This window comes from Schistocerca gregaria, chromosome 3 (assembly GCF_023897955.1).
Source record: "Schistocerca gregaria isolate iqSchGreg1 chromosome 3, iqSchGreg1.2, whole genome shotgun sequence".
NCBI lineage: Eukaryota > Metazoa > Arthropoda > Insecta > Orthoptera > Acrididae > Schistocerca > Schistocerca gregaria.
The window spans coordinates 84,371,061-84,394,583 of NC_064922.1; the positions used below are offsets into that span (position 1 = coordinate 84,371,061).

The 23,523-nt window shown below is 41.6% G+C and overlaps 1 protein-coding gene across 6 annotated transcripts in view; it reads right to left on the reverse strand.

The window, feature by feature from the left end:
* Window positions 1–23,523, reverse strand: part of LOC126354686 (collagen alpha-1(XVIII) chain-like) — a 2,024,079-nt gene that overhangs the window by 62,863 nt on the left and 1,937,693 nt on the right. For all 6 annotated transcript variants that reach the window (XM_050004490.1, XM_050004491.1, XM_050004489.1 and 3 more), the window contains one exon: window positions 20,586–20,703. In XM_050004490.1, the coding sequence (XP_049860447.1) occupies window positions 20,586–20,703 (118 nt within the window). The remainder of the gene's footprint in view (window positions 1–20,585; window positions 20,704–23,523) is intronic.

Here is a 23,523-nt window from a genome sequence, read left to right on the forward strand (position 1 = left end):
TACGTCGACACCAATGATGATCAATGAAGAAATAAAGCAGGGAACATCGTTACAATGTGACAGAATTAAATACATTGTAGTTGTGTCTAGGCTGGAACTAGAGAACTGTTCATGTCATCTAACAAACATTAGTTTTCTCATTGGTTCCACTACTGGGAGAAATCACTACTACATAACAATGTAGCACGCTCAATTAAAAGACATAACTTTTGTTTTTCTGAGCAGTGACTTTCACAAAATGCAACACAATTGATTTCATACAAACTATTTCTGGAATGGAAACAAACAACAACACCAATTGCAATTGTACTTCCAGCCACTGAGGCCATTCTGAAGTGGTTATGAGCCTAGCGTTGTGGGGCTACACAGACAGACACAGTAAATCTGTGAACATCCATAGTGTTAGGGTTACAAGCACTTGAAAATTGTCTCAGTGGCTGAAACTGATTGTGGTAAAAATGTAACAGCTGCTGTTATTGATTTCCATGTAATTATTACAGTGGCAGATCCTGAACCATCATGTTCAAGGTGCTGGACAAAGAAATATTTCTGGTATGTCGAGTCTACCAAGTGCCTTTCCCAGTCTGTTGAGGTGGGGACCATGAGCTGTGAGAAATCATTTACCTAGTGTGCTTATGTCAACGAGTGTAGCATTCTCAATAGGTAAAGTATACAGCCAACCAGTTGCATTAGTTTGTTGTAAAACACTTGACTAGGTTTCAATGCTACTAAGAGCATCTTCTTCACAAGGGAAGTCACCTATAACATTTTAAATATATTACAAAATAAATGTCTCAAATGCCTAGTACTTTACAACACTGAAACAAAGTACGAGAGGGTACCCAAAAATAATCAGAATTTCTTTCTAGAAAGCATATACTTTATTGTTTTCAAATACTACCTTAATCTTCTTCGAAGTATTCTCCATTAGCATTAATACACTTGTCCAAACGTTCATTCCAATGTTCAAAGCACCTTTTAAATTCGTCCTCTTTGATACCTGGTAGCACTTTGCGTTTTACATCTTCCACATCCGCAAAACATTTCCTTCTCAAGTCTCTTTTCATCCTTGGGAATAGGAAGAAGCCCGAGGGTGCTAAATCCGGCAAATAGGCGCGTGGGTCACGGCTGAGGCCGGAAACTGGCGAACGCTGAGAGCCGTGTGCGAAGGAGGATTGTCGTGATGCAGGAACCACATGCCAGAATCCCACAAAGCCGGATGTTTTCGCCACAAACTTCTGTGAAGCCATTTCATAACCTCCAAATAGAATTGTTGGTTTACTGTCTGGTTTTCAGGGACAGTTCCAGAGTGAATGATCCCTTTGATGTCAAAATGACAGATCAACATCGTTTTCACATTCGATTTCACTTGTTGAGCTTTTTTTTTTTTTCTTGAGGTCAGCCAGGTGACTTCCATTGTGATGACTGTTGTTTACTTTCTGGATCGTACTCATAGCACCATGACTCATCACCTGTCATGATTTTGTTGAAAAAATGTGGATCATCTTTGAATGAGTCCTTCATTTCGAGACAGGCTTGAACGTGACGATACCTTTGATCTCCAGTAAGAAGCTTCGGCACGAATTTTGCTGCCACTCTTCGCATCCCCAAATCGATGGTCAAGATGCGCTAAATTGAGCTCCATGACAACCCGGACAAGTTGTCGAGTTGGTCGATTGTCCTGCATCAATCTTCACTAATGAGGTCACGGATGTTGTTGATGTTGCTTTCGCTTTGAGTAGTTGAAGCTCAACCGGAGTGGGGCTGATCTTCAACCACCATTTCTCCCTTTTCAAACCAAGAAAACCATTCATACACTTGTGTTTTACTAACAGCATGGTCTTTGTAGGCTGTCTGAATCATCGCAACAGTTTCTGCTATGTTCTTGCTGAGCAAGAAATGAAACTTCACTGCCGCATGTTGTTTGTAAGAACTAGCCATTTTCTCATGGCACATCTGCACTGTACGCACTCAAAGAACTGTCAAAGAAAGCATATTTCTCACTGTTGGGTGAGGCTGTGTGGCAGAATGACTCAGCAGAGCTACTACAAACCTCTGGTGGCGCAACCTGCTACTACAAGTACACGAAGTGGAGCATTACGATTCCACTTACTTTTGGGTCCCCCCGTCGTACATAGAATAAAATTGGTACTTACATAAATTACATGATGTTAAAACTGTATGCATACATGATGAGCTAAGAAGCTCAAGTCAAATGGCAGAAAACATGGAATGATGTCCTCCATGGAAACAGTAAAAATTGTTATACAGATAGAGCTTCTTAAATGATCAGACATTAGACTGAAAGTGTGGCAACTAGTTGTGACGCAAGGTAAACACAATGTAGAGAGGCACCACGTACTAGGCACTAATTGTGTGACAAATGTTCAGCTGTATTAAATACACAACTGTAACAATAATGCACCAGTATGACACATATTTAGATGCTTTAAACACTTTTAACTGTCTTTTTTCTTCCGAGTCCTCAGTCTTCTGATAGGTTTGATATGGCTTGCCATTAATTCCTCTCCTGTGCCAACCTCTTCATCTCAGAGTAGCACTTGCAACCTACATCCCCAATTACTTGCTGGATGTATTGCACTTTTTATTTTCCTCTACATTTTTTGGCCTCTACAGCTCATTCTAGTATCATTCTGTGATGTATTAATAGATGTCTTACCATCCTGTCCCTTCTTCTTGTCAGTGTGTTTTCCATACATTCCTTTCCTCACTCATTCTCCAGAGAACCACCTCATTTCTTATCAATCCCCCTAATTTTCAACATTCTCCTGCAGCACCGTATCTCAAATGCTTTGATTCTCTTCTTTTCTGGTCTTCCCATCGCCCATGTTTCACTACCATACAATGCTGTGCTCTAAATAAATTCTCAGGAATTTCTTCCTCAAATTAAGGCCTATGTTTGATACTTAGATTCCTCTTGGCCAGGAATGCCATTTTTGCACTGCTAGTCTGTTTTTCGTGTCCTCCTTGCTCTGCCCCTCACGGGTTATTTTGCTGTCTAGTTGCAGAACTCCAGAACTTCATCTATTTCGTGATCACCAGTCTTAATGTTAAGTTTCTCACTGTTCTCAATTCTGATACTTCTCATTACTTTTGTCTTTCTTCAATTTCCTCTCAATCCGTATTCTGTACTCATTAGACTGTTCATTCCATTCAGCAGATCCTGTAATTCTTTTTCACTTTCACTGAGGATAGCAATGTCATCCGTGAATCTTATCATTGGTATTTTCATCTTGAATTTTAATTCCACTCTCAAACCTTTCTTTTATTTCTGTCATCACTTCTTTGATGTATAGATTGAACAGTAGGGTGAAGGCTACATCCCTGTGTTACACCACTTTTAATCACAGTACTTCATGCAGTAAATGAAGCAGGCAAAAAGGAATACAAACATCTCAAAAATGAGATCGACAGGAAGTGCAAAATGGCTAAGCAGGGATGGCTAGAGGATAAATGTAAGGATGTAGAGGCGTATATCACTAAGGGTAAGATTGATACGGCCTAGAGTAAAATTAGAGAGACCTTTGGAGAAAAGAGAACCACTTGCATGAATATCAAGAGCGCAGGTGGAAACCCAGTTCTAACCAAAGAAGGGAAAGCAGAAAGGTGGAAGGAGTACATAGAGGGTCTATACAAGGGCGATGTACTTGAGGACAATGTTATGGAAATGGAAGAGGATGTAGCAGAAGATGAAATGGGAGATACGATACTGCGTGAAGAGTTTGACAGAGCACTGAAAGACCTGAGTCGAAACAAGGCCCCGGGAGTAGACAACATTCCATTGGAACTACTGGTGGCCTTGGGAGAGCCAGTCCTGACAAAACTCTACTATCTGGTGAGCAAGATGTATGAAACAGGCGAAATACCCTCAGACTTCAAGAAGAATATAATAATTCCAATCCCAAAGAAAGCAGGTGTTGACAGATGTGAAAATTACCGAACAATCAGTTTAATAAGCCACAGCTGCAAAATACTAACACGAATTCTTTACAGACGAATGAAAAAACTGGTAGAAGCCGACCTCGGGGAAGATCAGTTTGGATTCCGTAGAAATACTGGAACACGTGAGGCAATACTGACCTTACGACTTATCTTAGAAGAAAGATTAAGGAAAGGCAAACCTACGTTTCTAGCATTTAAAGACTTGGAGAAAGCTTTTGACAATGTTGACTGGAATACTCTCTTTCAAATTCTAAAGGTGGCAGGTGTAAATTACAGGGAACGAAAGGCTATTTACAATTTGTACAGAAACCAGATGGCAGTTATAAGAGTCGAGGGGCATGAAAGGGAAGCAGCGGTTGGGAAGGGAGTGAGACAGGGTTGTAGCCTCTCCCCAATGTCATTCAATCTGTATATTGGGCAAGCAGTAAAGGAAACAAAAGAAAAATTTGGAGTAGGTATCAAAATCCATGGAGAAGAAATAAAAACTTTGAGGTTCACCGATGACATTGTAATTCTGTCAGAGACAGCAAAGGACTTGTAAGAGCAGTTGAATGGAATGGACAGTGTCTTGAAAGGAGGATATAAGATGAACATCAACAAAAGCAAAATGAGGATAATGGAATGTAGTCCAGTTAAGTCAGGTGATGCTGAGGGAATTAGATTAGGAAATGAGACACTTAAAGTAGTAAAGGAGTTTTGCTATTTGGGGAGCAAAATAACTGATGATGGTCGAAGTAGAGATGATATAAAATGTAGACTGGCAATGGCAAGGAAAGCATTTCTGAAGAAGAGAAATTTTTTAACGTCGAGTATAGACTTAAGTGTCAGGAAGTCATTTCTGAAAGTATTTGTATGGAGTGTAGCCATGTATGGAAGTGAAACATGGACGATAAATAGTTTGCACAAGAAGAGAATAGAAGTTTTTGAAATGTGGTGCTACAGAAGAATGCTGAAGATTAGATGGGTAGATCACATAACTAATGAGGAAGTATTGAATAGGATTGGGGAGAAGAGAAGTTTGTGGCACAACTTGACCAGAAGAAGGGATCGGTTGGTACGACATGTTCTGAGGCATCAAGGGATCACCAATTTAGTATTGGAGGGCAGCATGGAGGGAAGAAATCATAGAGGGAGACCAAGAGATGAATACACTAAGCAGATTCAGAAGGATGTAGGTTGCAATAGGTACTGGGAGATGAAGAAGCTTGCACAGGATAGAGTAGCATGGAGAGCTGCATCAAACCAGCCTCAGGACTGAAGACCACAACAACTTCATTATTGGTCCCCCGTTCTTACTGTTCCCTCTTGGTTGTTATACATATTGTATATTACAATCTTTACCTATGGATTACCTCTATTTTTATCAAAATATCAAACATCTTGCACTATTTGACATTGTTGAGAACTTTTTCCAGGTCGAGCAATCCTATGAACGTGTATTGGTGTTTTTCTTTTATTTTTTTTTATTTATTTTTTTTTTTTTTATAGCCTTGCTTAAAAGCTGAAAGATCAGAATTGCTTCTCTGGTGCCTTTACCTTTCCTAAGCCAAACTGATCATCATCCAACAGATCCTCAATTTTCTTTTCCATTCTTCTATATACACTCCTGGAAATTGAAATAAGAACACCATGAATTCATTATCTCAGGAAGGGGAAACTTTATTGACACATTCCTGGGGGTCAGATACATCACATGATCACACTGACAGAACCACAGGCACATAGACACAGGCAACAGAGCATGCACAATGTCGGCACTAGTACAGTGTATATCCACCTTTCGCAGCAATGCAGGCTGCTATTCTTCCATGGAGACGATCGTAGAGATGCTGGATGTAGTCCTGTGGAACGGCTTGCCATGCCATTTCCACCTGGCGCCTCAGTTGGACCAGCATTCGTGCTGGACGTGCAGACCGCGTGAGACGACGCTTCATCCAGTTCCAAACATGCTCAATGGGGGACAGATCCGGAGATCTTGCTGGCCAGGGTACCTGACTTACACCTTCTAGAGCACGTTGGGTGGCACGGGATACATGCGGATGTGCATTGTCCTGTTGGAACATCAAGTTCCCTTGCCGGTCTAGGAATGGTAGAACGATGGGTTCGATGACAGTTTGGATGTACCGTGCACTATTCAGTGTCCCCTCGACGATCACCAGAGGTGTACGGCCAGTGTAGGAGATCGCTCCCCACACCGTGATGCCGGGTGTTGGCCCTGTGTGCCTCGGTCGTATGCAGTCCTGATTGTGGCGCTCACCTGCACGGCGCCAAACACGCATACGACCATCATTGGCACCAAGGCAGAAGCGACTCTCATCGCTGAAGAGGACACGTCTCCATTCGTCCCTCCATTCACGCCTGTCGCGACAACACTGGAGGCGGGCTGCACGATGTTGGGGCATGAGTGGAAGACGGCCTAACGGTGTGCGGAACCGTAGCCCAGCTTCATGGAGACGGTTGCGAATGGTCCTCGCCGATACCCCAGGAGCAACAGTGTCCCTAATTTGCTGGGAAGTGGCGGTGCAGTCCCCTACGGCACTGTTTAGGATCCTACGGTCTTGGCGTGCATCCGTGCGTCGCTGCGGTCCGGTCCCAGGTCGACGGGCACGTGCACCTTCCGCCGACCACTGGCAACAACATCGATGTACTGTGGAGACCTCACGCCCCACGTGTTGAGCAATTCGGCGGTACGTCCACCCGGCCTCCCGCATGCCCACTATACGCCCTCGCTCAAAGTCCGTCAACTGCACATACGGTTCATGTCCACGCTGTCGCGGCATGCTACCAGTGTTAAAGACTGCGATGGAGCTCCGTATGCCACGGAAAACTGGCTGACACTGACGGCGGCGGTGCACAAATGCTGCGCAGCTAGCGCCATTCGACGGCCAACACCGCGGTTCCTGGTGTGTCCGCTGTGCCGTGCGTGTGATCATTGCTTGTACAGCCCTCTCGCCAGTGTCTGGAGCAAGTATGGTGGGTCTGACACACCGGTGTCAATGTGTTCTTTTTTCCATTTCCAGGAGTGTATATGATTCTTGTCAGCAACTTGGATGCATGAGCTGTTAGGGTGATTGTGCAATAATTATTGCACTTTTCAGCTCTTGCTCTGTTTGTAATTGTACGGATGATGTTTTTTCAAAAGTCAAATGGTATATCGCCAGTCTCATGGATTCTATACATCAATGTGAACAGTCATTTTGTTGCCTGGTTCCGCAATGGTTTTAGAAATTCTGATGGCCCTGTCTCTTCTATACCGTCTCCTGTTTTTTTCTTCTATCACATCGTCAGACAAGTCTTCCCCACATACAAGCCTTCAGTTTACTCTTTCTGGTCCTATCCTCTGCATTTAACAATAGAATTCCCATTGCACTCTTTAATGTTACCACCCTCACTTTTAATTTCACCGAAAGTTGTTTTGACTTTTCTATATGCTGAGTCAGTCCTTCCAACAGTCATTTCTTCTTCCATTTCTTCAAATTTTTTGTGCAGCCATTAAGCCTTAGCTTCCCTGCACTTCCTATTTATTTCATTCCTAAGTGACTTGCATTTCTGTATTCCTGAATTTCCCTGGATATTTTTGTACTTCTATCTTTTATTGGTCAACTTAAGTATTTATTCTGTTAAGCCATGGTTTCTTGGCAGTTACTTTCTTGCACCTATTTTTTCTTTCCAATTTCCGTGATTGCCCTTTTTAGAGATATCCATTCCTCTTCAACTGAACTGCGTACGGATCTATTCATTATCACAGTATCTACAACCTTCGAAAACTTAAAGCATCTCTCTTTGTTCCTTAGCATTTCCACATCTTGCTTCATTGCACATTGATTCTTCCTGACTAGTCTCATAAACTTCAGCCTATTCTTCATCACTACTAAATTGTGATTTGAGTCTATACTGCTCGTGGGTACACTTTACAATCCTGTATCTGATTTCAGAATCTTTGCATGACCATTACGTAATCTAACTGAAATATTCTTGAACAGAGAGTTCACTATTACTAACCAAAATTAATTTCAGAACTCAATTAGTTTTTCTCCCCTCTCATTCTTGCTACGAAGCCAATATTCTCCCATAACTATTTCTTCTACCCCTCCCCCCTACAACTGCCTTCCAATCTCCCATGACTATTAGATTTTCCAGCTTCCTTTACATACTGAATTACTTGTTTAATATCCTCATGTACTTTCTCTATATCTTCATCTTTAGCTTGTGACATTGGCATGTATACATGAACTATACTTGTTGGTGTTGCTTTCCTGTTGACTCTGATGAGAACAACACTATCACTAAACTGTTCACAGCAACTCACTCTCTGCCCTTCCTTCCTATTCATAACATATCCCACTCTAGTCATACCATTTTCTGCTGCTATTTGCATCATCCGGTACTCATCTGACCAGAAATCCTTGTCTTCCTCCCATTTCATCTCACTAACCCCACTGTATCTAATTTGAGCCTTAGGATTTCCTTTCTTTAGATTATATAGCTTCTCTATCATGTTCAAACGTCTGATATTCCATGCCCCGACTCATACAATGTTATTATTCTGTTAGTTATTCCACCTTTTTTCTCATTGTCATTTCCTCTTGGCAGTCCCCCTCCCAGAGATCTGAATGGGCGACCAGTCTGGAATCTTTTGCCAATGGATAGATCTGCATGACATTTCTTAATTATAGGCCACGTGTCATATGGATACACATTATGTGCCTAATGCAGCAGTTTCCATTGCCTTCTGCATCCTCATCCTGTTGATCATTGCTGACATTTCTGCCTTTAGGGGCAGTTTCCCCTACCATGGGCAAGAGGTTGCCCTGAACCTCTGTCCACTCCTCTGTCCACTCCTCTGCCCTCTTTGACATGGCTGTTGGCACAATGAGGGTGACTTCTTATCCTGAAGTGTTTGGCCGCCATTGCCATGATTTTTATTCAGTATTTAAGTGGTGGCATGGTTCAAACCCAGAATGGAAAACTTTTTGACTACTAATCAAAGATGCTACTCCTAGACCATCTGTATGTAGTATAAAAAAGAGGATGTATAAAAGATATAAAGATATGAAAGAAATAATATATGTGCGGATGGATATGTGTGTGTGTGTGCGAGTGTACACCTGTCCTTTTTTTCCCCTAAGGGAAGTCTTTCCGCTCCCGGGATTGGAATGACTCCTTACCCTCTCCTTTAAAACCCACATCCTTTCATTTTTCCCTCTCCTTCCCTCTTTCCTGACGAAGCAACTGCCATTTGCGAAAGCTCGTAATTCTGTGTGTGTGTTTGTGTGTTTTGTTCATGTGCCTGTCTGCCGGCGCTTTCCCGCTTGGTAAGTCTTGGAATTTTTGTTTTTAATATATTTTTCCCATGTGGAAGTTTCTTTCTATTTATATATATATATATATATATATATATATATATATATATATATATATATATATATATATATATATATATATATTAAAAACAAAGATTCCAAGACTTACCAAGCGGGAAAGCGCCGGCAGACAGGCACATGAACAAAACACACAAACACACACACAGAATTACTAGCTTTCGCAACCGATGGTTGCTTCTTCAGGAAGGAGAGGGAAAGACGAAAGGATTTGGGTTTTAAGGGAGAGGGTAAGGAGTCATTCCAATCCCGGGAGCAGAAAGACTTCCCTTAGGGGAAAAAAAGGACAGGTGTACACTCGCACACACACACACATATCCATCCGCACATACACAGACACAAGCAGACATATTTAAAGGCAAAGAGTTAAGGGCAGAGATGTCAGTCGAGGCGGAAGTACAGAGGCAAAGAAGTTGTTGAAAGACAGTTGAGGTATGAGCGGCGGCAACTTGAAATTAGCGGAGGTTGAGGCCTGGCGGATATCGAGAAGAGAGGATATACTGAAGGGCGAGTTCCCATCTCCGGAGTTCGGATAGGTTGGTGTTGGTGGGAAGTATCCAGATAACTCGGACGGTGTAACACTGTGCCAAGATGTGCTGGCCGTGCATCAAGGCATGTTTAGCCACAGGGTGATCCTCATTACCAACAAACACTGTCTGCCTGTGTCCATTCATGCGAATGGACAGTTTGTTGCTGGTCATTCCCACATAGAAAACATCACAGTGCAGGCAGGTCAGTTGGTAAATCACGTGGGTGCTTTCACATGTAGCTCTCCCTTTGATCGTGTACACCTTCCGGGTTACAGGACTGGAGTAGGTGGTGGTGGGAGGGTGCATAGGACAGGTTTTACACCGGGGGCGGTTGCAAGGGTAGGAGCCAGAGGGTAGGGGAGGTGGTTTGGGGATTTCATAGGGATGAACCAAGAGGTTACGAAGGTTAGGTGGACGGCGGAAAGACACTCTTGGTGGAGTGGGGAGGATTTCATGAAGGATGGATCTCATTTCGGGGCAGGATTTTAGGAAGTCGTATCCCTGCTGGAGAGCCACATTTTTTTCGAAAAAATTTTTTTGTCGAAATTTTCTTGAATTTCTCGAAATTTTCTTGAATTTCCCCACCCTTTAACGTGATCTGATTGTTAGCCTCATTATCATAACCTGCCAGTACATAACCAGTCCTTTGAATACATTTACACACATATTCTTCGAGATTTTATTCGAAAATTTTTTTCGTATTTTATTTTTTCGCAAATTATTTTTTCGAAACTTTTTTCGAAAATATTTTTTTGTCGAAATTTCCTTGAATTTCTCGAAATTTTCTTGAATTTCCCCACCCTTTAACGTGATTTGGACCTTGAATGTGGCTCTCCAGCAGGGATACGACTTCCTAAAATCCTGCCCCGAAATGAGATCCATCCTTCATGAAATCCTCCCCACTCCACCAAGAGCGTCTTTCCGCCGTCCACCTAACCTTCGTAACCTCTTGGTTCATCCCTATGAAATCCCCAAACCACCTCCCCTACCCTCTGGCTCCTACCCTTGCAACCGCCCCCGGTGTAAAACCTGTCCTATGCACCCTCCCACCACCACCTACTCCAGTCCTGTAACCCGGAAGGTGTACACGATCAAAGGGAGAGCTACATGTGAAAGCACCCACGTGATTTACCAACTGACCTGCCTGCACTGTGATGTTTTCTATGTGGGAATGACCAGCAACAAACTGTCCATTCGCATGAATGGACACAGGCAGACAGTGTTTGTTGGTAATGAGGATCACCCTGTGGCTAAACATGCCTTGATGCACGGCCAGCACATCTTGGCACAGTGTTACACCGTCCGAGTTATCTGGATACTTCCCACCAACACCAACCTATCCGAACTCCGGAGATGGGAACTCGCCCTTCAGTATATCCTCTCTTCTCGATATCCGCCAGGCCTCAACCTCCGCTAATTTCAAGTTGCCGCCGCTCATACCTCAACTGTCTTTCAACAACTTCTTTGCCTCTGTACTTCCGCCTCGACTGACATCTCTGCCCTTAACTCTTTGCCTTTAAATATGTCTGCTTGTGTCTGTGTATGTGCGGATGGATATGTGTGTGTGTGTGCGAGTGTACACCTGTCCTTTTTTTCCCCTAAGGGAAGTCTTTCCGCTCCCGGGATTGGAATGACTCCTTACCCTCTCCCTTAAAACCCAAATCCTTTCGTCTTTCCCTCTCCTTCCTGAAGAAGCAACCATCGGTTGCGAAAGCTAGTAATTCTGTGTGTGTGTTTGTGTGTTTTGTTCATGTGCCTGTCTGCCGGCGCTTTCCCGCTTGGTAAGTCTTGGAATCTTTGTTTTTAATATATTTTTCCCATGTGGAAGTTTCTTTCTGTTTTATATATATATATATATATATATATATATATATATATATATATATATATATATATATATATATATAGCTGCTACCACATGTAGCAAAATTGAAGAAATGGTTCATTACAAATACATGCTGAGAATAAAGAAAATACTGCAGCAGAATTTTACCAAGAAGTTACGATGTGCAAAAAGGAAACTTGATGTTATGGAAGAACTTGAGATATTTTGGTCAGTAATGATGGCCTCATCTTAAAAAAGAAGTACAGTTAAAAGCAACTTTAATGCCTTTAAAATGTTGCTCCCAATATATGATGCTTTAGTTCACGTTTCCACTCACTTCAATTTCAGAAACGGTGTTTTTTTCCTTTCCTTCATGGACTCTGTATTTCCTTACCAATAGCATGGCAGATGGTACTGTATATCATATTCTGTTTTGTGGATATAGTGTAAAGTATACTTTCCCACTTTTTACATATTGTAACATCCTTCTCAGCACATATTTGTAATGAACCACTACATTCATTTTATGCTACATACTGTTATTTTATTTCTTTAGAGCTTTTATACATGCTTTATGATACATTTAAATATGTATCACAATATGTGTTAACTGTAACAGTTGTGTATTTCATAAGTTGAGTATTTATCATGCTGCCAGCACCCAGTAAATGGCACACTTTACACCATGTTTACTTGGCATCACAACTAGCTGCACACATTCAGTCCTACGTACGCTCTTGTAACAATCTGTACCTGAGTAATAATTCTACTGTTTCTATGGAAGACTTTATTCCAAATTTTCTGATGTTTGACTTGGTCTTCTCATCTCATCATGTATGATTACAATTTTAATGTTATGTACTTTATGTAAGTGCCATTTCATTCTATTTCAATCTTGTAATGTATTAAGAATTGTAGATATTTATTTTATAATATGTTTAAAACATTATAGGTGCCTTTCCTACTGCAGAAGACACCCTTAGTGGTATTGAAACCTGGTCAAGATTTTCCAATCAACTTTGGCTGTATCCTTTATTTATTGAAAATTCATTTCAGGCTGCTGCTGCCAGCCATGTTCAAAATTGTGTTATATACATTTTATGCATAAATTTTACACATCTTTCTAGTCTTTTCTACTTCCTTATTTATACAGGGCCTGTTGTGTAGACTGAACTATGCAGTATAGAAAACATGACATTTGCATTTTTGAATTTTTAGTCCCCTTTTAGGAGGAAGCATGAAATCTTTTGCATTGGTTTCCACTAAGCTGTTTATCCTTACCTGGAAGAAAGACAATTGTCACTGTTTGATCATGAGATTTTTTGACTGACTGCAGTCTACCTATATTTCACAGTTCAATGACTTTCCTTGCCCTTGGCTATCAGCACAAATGCTAATTTTATACCGAGCGAGATGGAGCAGTAGTTAGCACACTGGACTCGCATTCGGGATGACGATAGTTCAAACCCATCTCCGGCCATCCTGATTTAGGTTTTCTGGAATTTCCCTAAATTGTTTCAGGCAAATGGCGGGATGGTTCCTTTCAAAGGGCACGTCCGATTTCCTTCCCCCATCCTTCCCAAGTCCAAGCTTGTTCTCCGTCTCTAATGACCTCATTGTCAACAGGATGTTAAACACTAATCTCCTTATCCTCCACCTAATTTTACACACACTTGTAGCAGATAGATCACATGTATTTGGCCTACAAGAACGACTGGGATCTGTGGTACCTTGTTTTACAGTTTTCAGTTCATCACTTTGGTAACAAAAGATGATGACAAATCAGGACAATTTCTTGAGGTTCATAAACCAATCATGAACACATCTGCATTGTGTTTATTATTTGTCCATAGTGACATACTTTCCTGTCTCGTTTGGTTCTAATGTCCTCAATCCCACAATGTCGTTATGCACTGTTTAATTTTTTTCCATGGTCCATATTAGAAAGTACTTGGGTACAATTGTCATGATAGTGACCGGTGTAAGATTCCACAACTGTGATCTAGGTGCGCAAGTGTATGCACACCACAAATGTCACAAGACCCCAGCATTGGCAGAGGCTCCCACTCTCGCAGGGCAGTGCACAGTCTTTCCGTAGCACACTGTACCAGCTGGCCGGCAACTTATAGAGAGTTGGGCCCAGCAAACCTTGCATACTGTCTGATATTTACTCCAGCTGTGTGACTAGCACTAGTAAGGCAGCAACTCTGTGGCAATTGCTTCTTGTTTATAGCATACTTGAAATAAGTATTCTGTTCATTATTCTCTGTATATCCTTGTAGTCAGAATACACATGTGTAACATTATGTCGTTGCTTTTTTGCATTGGGTTGTGACATGGAAGTTCTGCTTCAAACATTGGTGCAATAACAGACAGACCTTCCTACGGTCCTGTGACAGGCTGTGCTGACGTAGCTCTATCCCCTTCATCTCCGGCTATGTTTTTTCCTCTGTTCCCACCATTCGACAAGGTGATAAGATTGGGAATCGTATGAATACCATGAACAGAAACATTTCTGTGCTTTCCAAGTAGATGCAGAAGTATGTCATGCTCTGTTTGTGTTCTGGATTTCCTCCACCTCGTATAAAGCATTGCGGCAGTTGGCACCTTTACAGGAATCTTCTTCATTGTCTTCTGATAATTTCTGCTCATTGATATCTTCCTATTATCGCCACTGAACACATGTTGTAGCCACTAAGGTGGAATCTACCAATGCAAGAAACAGGCCCATCTGTCTTATCATACCTGGGGTGTGACTCTCCATGGCATTAGTCGCAAGTGCCATTTTGGCACGTTCAAGTCAAAAGAGTCTTACATGGATGACACGGTTCACAATGTTATAATGCACTCCACCCCAGATAAGGAAGTCCAGCAACAGATCATCCAATTAGAAAACCCTTCCCTTGATGAGGTACTTTCCATTGCCCCATTATATGAGGTCTCACATGTCGCTCGTCAGCAGCTGGAAGCATGATGTGATGTTGGAAGGTGCAGAGTGGCCCAGTTGCATCCACTGTTTCCAGGGAGGATGATGATGTGGCAATGCAATCTGGCTCATCTGGCAATTTCCACATGGCACGTAAACAGTGTTCCAGCTGCCACTCCATGTTGCTGTTATGTGTGTCTTGTTACGCTTATGATAGACCACATGTGTCCCCAGAATTAGACAGTCTGTCGTAAGTGTCAGAAGAAGGTCACACTGTGGTAGTCTGCCAATCAACAGCACAGAAAGCAGTATCAGAGAACAAGGATATGCATATCCAGGAAGTGTTGTCATCAAGACCGGTTCCGGATCACGCACCCAGTAAACTTTATAACACAGTCTTGGCTCTCATGACACCTGTACCTGCAGGTAGACATTGGTGAAGCAGTTTCCCTGCTTAATGCCAAAACATATTGAGATCTTGGTGTTCCTCAGTTGTTATTCAGAACTTGGTGTTCCTCAGCTGTTGCCAGTATACAGGCACCTCAGAGATATGGTAAACAGCATCAGCAAACTTTTTCAGATTTGATGCCTTTCAGGCCTTTGGCTTTTTACTCACAGACTCCATTCAGTTGATATCAGGTGGTGATCCCTTTCAGTCATTGGAAAATCTGTGCCCTGAATTTCAGGATAGTTTTGTGGAAGGCCTAGGGTGCACCATAGACTTTAAAGACCACATAACCTTGAACCAGTCAGCTTGTCCTAGATTTTTTTCGTGCTTGGCAGATTCTGATAGCCTTCCACTTCGAAGTTAAGGTAGAGGTGGACCAGCTCGTAACTTTCAATTTGTGATTCCCATTTCCTACAGTGAGTGGGTCACACCATTTTTTATCACGATGAAACCCTCTGGTGAACTGCAATTTTGCAGTGATTTTAAGGTCACTGTGAGGTCAACATCTGTGGTCGACACATATCCATTGCCATGTCCAGAAGAGCTGTTCATGTGCTTAGCAGGGGGTCAATTATTCTCCAAACTTGATCTTCCTAAACCGTATCACTAGTTATGCTTCAATGAGGAGTCCAAGCATATCATGGCTTTTATTATGCCTTTCATCCTGTATCAATCCCAGTGGTTAATGTTTGGCCTCCACAATTTTTCAATGCTATCTAGAACAAGTCATGTCCACTATTCTGAAATGTTTCACCTACCTGGACAACAGTGTCATCACTGGTCATACTATGAGTGACCATCTGCACAATCTCCGGATCCTTTTTGAAGAACTTCAGGCCACATGTCTGCACTGCAATCTATAAAAGCCTAAATTTTTTCAACCCTCTCATGAGTATATGGGCCACACCATATTACGACAGAGCATACAAACATTGGTGGTCTGCTCATGGCCATCACAGATTTGAGACATGCCTAATTGTTGCAGGGAATGCAGGCTTTCTTGAGTAAAATTGCCTATTACCATCAGTCCATTCCTGAGGCATCCATCATTGCACGCCCTGTCTATCTTCTTCTCCACAAGGGTGCTTCCTTTGTATGGTCTCTGGCATACAGCTTGACCTTTTCCACACTGAAGGCCCCCTCAGGCTGGTATCATGTCTATCGTTTTGATCCTGGCGAACCATTGGTTTTGGCCACAGACCCCTCATAGTATAGTGTGGGGATTGTCCTTGCCCATTGGAATGCACACCGCTCTGAGCAGCCACTGGCACTCGCACCCAAAACTCTCAGTCTAGCATGGCTCCATTATTCTCCAGTTGAGAAGGAAGCTCTGGCCATTGTTCATGCAGTCACAGCATTTCACGTATTCTTGTAAGGAGCCAAATTCTAACTCATTACGGACCATAAGCTATTAGTTTCATTATTCAGTCATTCCACCTGGCTCTCCAATTAGGCAGCACACACGCTGCAGTGGTGGGCATTGTTGCTCTCCAAATACCACTATGACATCCACTTTTATTCCCCTGAGTGCAATGCCAATATGGAAGACTCATCAACACTGCCTGTCGGTCTCGACCCTAAGTTTGATAGAGTTTGTGCTCAAGTGTTTGCATTTAGATGTTGCCTCCCGCTATACAGCAGAGGGCTTTCCGATCACTAACACTCAGGTTCCCAGGGCCACAGCTAGGGTCTCAAGGAGGTCGTCCACCTTGTACAGCAGTGTTCATTGTTGGTGATCTGGGCCGCATTTCCAATGCACTTTGAAACTATTTTTTCTTGCGCCACTGTCTGCCAGCCTTAGATGGGGTCCTCCTCCTCTCCACAGGTGACGCAGCTCCCAGTGTGGTCATTCCTGTGAGTTTTTGGTAGGAGCTATTTCAGCTGTTGCACAAGGGTCACTGGGATTTTTCCCCCACACCAAAGCCTTGGCCCAGCACTGTTGAGAAGCTGGAGCATTTGCTGGCTAAGTGTCACCAAAGGCCTCTGGTGACCCAGCCCTGGGAACACATCCATATGGGTTTTGGGGGACCATTTCTGAATGTGTTTTGGCTCATTGTCATTGACAGTTTTCTTGTTTTCCATACATGGTTCAGTGCCCCTTTGTCACTACAGAGGTTACTGTTCAGGCTCTTTCAACAAATGTATTCTGTGGAAGGTCACCCAGTTACTCAAAATGTCTGACAATGGACCTCAGTTTCTGACCTATGTGTTTCAAGATTTCTGTGTGGAGTCAGGCATTTACCAAGTTTGCTCCCCTCCTTTTCACCCTTAATCTATCTGGGAGGCCGAGTGCAGAACTTTCCCACCAAGGAGGCATATTTGTTTTTTTCTGACAGCCTACCGGACAAATTCTATTGGTTTCCATAATCCTGCACAGCTTCTCAATGGGCACCAGCTGTGGATGCTTCTCCACCTCCTCTGCCTGGGTTCTCACCTGCCATAACATTCCACAGTTCTGCAGTTTTTGCCAGGGATGGCAGTCTGGAAAAGTGGTTTTGTTTGGAGCCCCACTGGTTACCAACAACCATTTTGCATCTCAATGACCACTGCATCTACACTCTCTGGACAGGAGAACCCACCATGTCTACACTCCCCAGATAGGAGACTCCGCAGTGTCTACACTCTCCAATGAGAAGTGGGGAGGTCCGGCACCATAAAAATTAGATTTGCATCTGGGTGGGCACATGGGCGTTGATATAAGTATATATATAGTTAAGGATCACCGGCCATTAGACCATCTTCTTCTGTGTGGATGCACAAACAGTGTCCGAATTCTTACGGGAATCGGCAAAAGGCTGCGAGTAATGAGTATAATGGGCAGGGGCACTATGAATATAGTGTGGGACAATAAGTTGGGAATGTGGGGGCTCACGGGAGGCGTGCCAGACATAAGACCCTGCAGTCGCACTATCCTTTGTGTCCTCAGTGGCTCAGATGGATAGAGCATCTGCCATGTAAGCAGGAGATCCTGGGCTCAAGTCCCGGTGGGGGCACACATTTTCAATTGTCCCTGTTGACTTATATCAATACCTGTATGCAGCTAAGGGTACTCATTTCATTGTAATTTCATTCTAACAAGCTGCATGGTCACCAATGGTATCTGTTCTTTCGGACATGTCCGGAAGAACAGATATCATCTTTATTTACAGTTAAGGCTCACCGGCCATTAGACCATCTTCTTCAGTGTGAATGCACAAACAGTGCCCGAACTCTTACGGGTATCGGAAAAAAAGCTGTGAGGAATGAGTATAATGGGCAGGGGCACTAAGAATATAGTGCAGGACAGTAAGTTGGGAATGTAGATCTCACAGGAGGCATGCCAGAGATAAGTCCTTGCAGTCGCACTATCCTCTGTGTCATCGGTGGCTCAGATGGATAGAGCATCTGCCATGTAAGCAGGAGATCCTGGGTTCGAGTCCCGGTCGGGGCATACATTTTCAACTGTCTCCATTGACTTATATCAACACCTCTATGCAGCTAATGGTATTCATCTCATTGTAATTTCATTCTAACAAGCTGCATGGTCACCAATGGAATCTGTTCTTTCGGACATGTCTGAAAGAACAGATACCATCTTCATATATATAATCACAAAATTATTCCAAACAATAAGGCGCAATAAGTCCAGCTGGAGTTCCTAGATGCCATACTATGTTGTGAAGATCATGTTGGCACAAAGCAACCTTTCCCTGATACTTTATGAAATTCTGACCACCTGCTTTCTGACCATGTTGAGGCATTCTGAGACACAAGGGACTAAATGTCTCACTATGGCGCTGTAGTGTTGAAGTTTTAGGTGTTATAGATGGTAGGGTCTCTCTAGTTTGGTGCACATATTTTTCATGGCTAAATCCTTCACTGTAGTATTTGAAGAAGTTAGTCTTCTGTATTATTGTGTTATCTGATGGGATTGTGTCAGATGCTATTTTGATGTATCTTACGAACTCCTTCCTGTTGACACCAATGTTGAATCCCATTTTGGCAACTGTATGGTTAGCAGAGGAGAATTAATAAGTAGCTTGTTTCACACCAGAAGAGGAACACGTGAGGTCGACGCAATTATTATTCTTTTGGTTCAATACAGCAACCATAGTTTATACATTTTAATAAGGGTTTCTATACAATTATATAACATGCACATCAGCATAACAGAGCTACATTCAAGTATTAAAATCTGTGTATTCTCTTTACATCCAGAAGATCCCTATCCTCTGGGCCCTAATCTAATCCGCTGTGTACACACTTTAAACTTCTGGGCAGACAGATTTCAGTGTGCACCCTGTCCTGTACTGTGGAGCATAACATAGTTACTGTAAAGCAGAAAGGCAGTCTCAGCTGCAAGTCTCAACAGTCCAAATTACATTCTCCTGTCTATTTGCATAATATCTTCCATTCAGAAATAAAGCTGCACTGTTAGACCGGTTTTGGCACAGTGTAAATCATTTCGTGTCCAGGTTTTCATAGAGCCCCCTTTATCCCTTCTTGTCTGATTTGTCATTGGGTGAGTGAATTATGTACTTTTATGAAATAATTGTAAACCTTTTGTTCTGTCAACAATCAAGTAGCTTAGTATTATTTATCTTCCTTTGGAATTCTTTATTGTGATACGTTCAGTCAAATTATTATCCATTTCAATAGGCATCAAGAGAGCTGCTGGGTAATTTTATTAAAGAAAATCATTTCCTGTCGGCTGAGGACACACATACCCATGGGCAAGGAGGAGCTGGGAATACCTCCTCCCCATTTCCCCTGTTGTTGTTGTTGTTGTTGTTGTTGTTGTGGTCTTCAGTGCAGAGATTGGTTTGATGCAGCTCTCCATGCTACTCTATTCTGTGCAAGCTCCTTCATTTCCACATAACTACTGCACCCTACATCCTTCTGAATCTGCTTACTGTATTCATCTCTTGGTCTCCCTCTACGATTTTTACACTACAAACTGCCCTTCAATACTAAATTGGTGATCCCTTGATGCCTCAGAACATGTCCTACCAACAGATCTCTTCTTCTGATCAAGTTGTGCCACAAACTTCACTTCTTCCCAATCCTATTCAATACTTCCTCATTAGTTATGTGATCTACCCATCTAATCTTCTTCTGTAGCACCACATTTCGAAAGCTTCTATTCTCTTCTAGTCTAAACTATTTATCGTCCATGTTTCACTTCCATACATGGCTACACTCCATACAAATACTTTCAGAAACGACTTCCTGACACTTAAATCTACACTCGATGTTAACAAATTTTTCTTCTTCTTTCCCCTATTCTCAGGAAAATGAAAGAATACAGTGTAGTCAGATGATTTTCTCTCAAGAAAATGATTTAAGAACCGGTATTCCATAGGTTTTTAGCAGGGTCAGAACTGGATCTTCTTCATGGCATTTCATCTTCCAAAATACTAAAAATACTATACACCCCTTGTCTCCAGAGTAATGGTGAAATCTGTGACAACAAGGCACATATCCTATCTATATTTACCCATCAGCTGGAAGAGCAGGAAGCTACAGTGCGTACCTGAGCGACCACCATATCCAGCTGGCGGTGTCAGCATTGGATCCCCGTAGATGTGACCACGCCCCCCTGGGGGACCTGGTTCACCTTTTTCTCCCATCACAGACACCCCTGGAGGTCCCTGACACAAAGGAAAGCAAACATCAGTAAAATTACATTAAAAGTAAAAATAAAAATAAACATTAATAATATTGTAATAATCTTTGTAGTACATTCTACCAAGGGCACAGGAAACTATAACTTTTAACTTAATGAAAATGGAGAACAACTTAAGGAATTTGATTTTTTTAACTTATTGTAACTGTTTTCAAAAAAAAATGGAAAATCCATGTTGGAATCTCAACAGTTATGGAAAGACAAGATTGCTACTCACTGTTAAGATGACAATTTGAGTTGCAAATAGGCATAATGAAAAGACTATTACACATTCAGCTTTTGGCCAAAGCTGCCTCCACTAAAGAGAAACACGCATCTCTGGCCTGGGCAGCCAGAAATAGAGGTCATCTGGGGGAGGTATCTTTGCTTGTGTGAACGTGTGTGTGTTTCTCATTTATGGCCTGAGAAATCAGAGGTAGAGGCCATGTGTGCATGAGGTGTGCTTGCTTATGTGAATGCATGTGTGTTTCTCATTTCTGATGAAGGCTTCGGCCAAAAGCTAAATGGGTAACAGTTTTTTCTTGTGCCTATCTGCTACTCAACATGTCATTTTTATGGTGAGTAAGCAATCTGTCCTTTCCATAATAGTTACGACTGCTTTTAGTATTACAAATTGAATGAGATATAACCCTGCAATCCTGGGTGCTTGGCTGAATTGTTGTGATAAACAGAATAGATTCTTCATACAATTTACAATCAATTTTTCCCATTACTGCTATATATGCTAATTAAGATGGAAATGGTAACTTCATTTAAGTTGCTTTCCTATGTCCTTTGCCATGTTGTTGTTATTTGTGTCATAGTCTTTGCCTTTATGTACAAGAGTGTAGATAGCAAATCAAGTATGTTGATTTCATTTCTGTGTATTACTGAGCAATCCAGTACAAATCCTGACATCTGGTGATGAGAAATTAAAGAAGAATTCTGTTTACACACCTGTGTATATCTATTTTCGATGAAAACTGGACAAAAAAAGGGGTGGGGGTGAAAATGAAAGAAATGTCACTGTGTGCAACAAAAATTACAGAAACAGATTCAATGGAAAAACTTGTGAAGTAGAAAGAAGAAGAAGAAGAAGAAAAGAGGCAGGGACCTTAAGGGAAGCCAAAGGTACCCTAATGCTAAAAGAAACGACTCAACCCATTGCTCTTTAGGCAGTGTTAATTCACATAGCTCACCAACTTCTTATAGAAAATAAAATACAGAATATGGTTAGGTTAAGGAAGAGACCCTTTTCAAGTTATCAGATGAGGAACTAGTCAAAGCTGGATAGGTTACACCTATTGTTTCTATCATTCAGCAGGCTACAAGCCAAGCATCTTAAATGAGAAAGTAATCTTGTCTATCTCCAAGATTTTTGCTAATCTAGGAGGAGGAGATAAATTCACCAGATTTTACTTAAATAGTGGCTATTTCCAATTAGACATGGATGATCCATCTCAAGATCTGAAAACCACTGTCACTCCTCAGGGCATGCATAAGTTTACTATATTTGATTTTGGTATTCTCTCTACCCCAGCTATATGATAAGCAAAAATGGATAAAATTCATGTTACTACTTGTATGATACTATCATCACAGGCTTCTCTCCAGCACAGCATTGGTTCTTTCAGTTGTGTTAACTGAAAGATATAAGAATGTAGGACCAGCTTCGAATATTCAGGCAAGTAAGATTTTGCAAAATATGGTTGAATATTATTGTAACATGAATAATAAAACTGGATTGAACACTAATAATGAAAAATAAAAACTGCGAAGAAAGCCCCAGAGCCAATAACTCAAACTCAGGTCTTATCATTTTGTGGTATGATGAACTGTTATAGAAAATTTCTACCAAACCTGTCTAAAATCCTAAGTCCTCTGTGTTCATGTGACAACAAAGTGAAGTTTGAATATCGTATTGTATTCATTTGGTCCAATAAATCTTACACACACAGCACAGCACATCAAATACTGGACAGGTTATTGCATACATATCATCATGTTTACATTAATGAATACATTTGTTTCTGCTCTGACCCATAATTAAACCACTTTAGCTAGAAATTTACAACTGAAAATATTAAGAAACAAATATTAATGATTACAGTCCCTACATGCTACAGGTAGATTGTCATATTTACATAATATTTTTGTTTGTGATAAAGAAAGGGTGTAACATTAAATTTCTTAGTCTCTCAAAGACTTTTGGAGGAACTGTTTCAGCCTACAGAAACAGTGCATTAATAGATATTCTTTTAAACACTGCTTTGAATTTTTTTAGATCATTTATTATTTTAATTTCCTTAGAATGCAAAATATGACAAATCTTTCAAAGAATCTCAATGATTGTTAGCGTCACATAAGGTTTTGTGCCATTATGACCCTCTCTGCCACTAGTTTTCGTCTGAGATGCTGCTGAGTCAGGAATGGGTGTGTGTCTTTTTCATGTCTTTCTGAAGGAACTGGAAGATCTCTAATGTTTGGTAGTTCCACATGGAATAAAGCATAACAAATTGTCATATCTTGGATAGGCAGGACAGAGCCATTGCATGGAATGTAAAAAAAGTGTGATCTGTACCTCAGAGTGAGTCAATTTACCATGACAACAGATCATAAACCACATCTCTCTCATTTACATCTCACAGCTTCACTATGTTCTGTTTGTGACAGGAGATGGCAAAGGTGGACTGAATTTTTATCTCTGTGATCAGTACCAGAGAGTTAAGGTTAATAATCAAAATTGCAGGGGACCCATGCAAAATATTTTGCCAAAGGAACAATTACAACTTGTAGCTGTAGATTT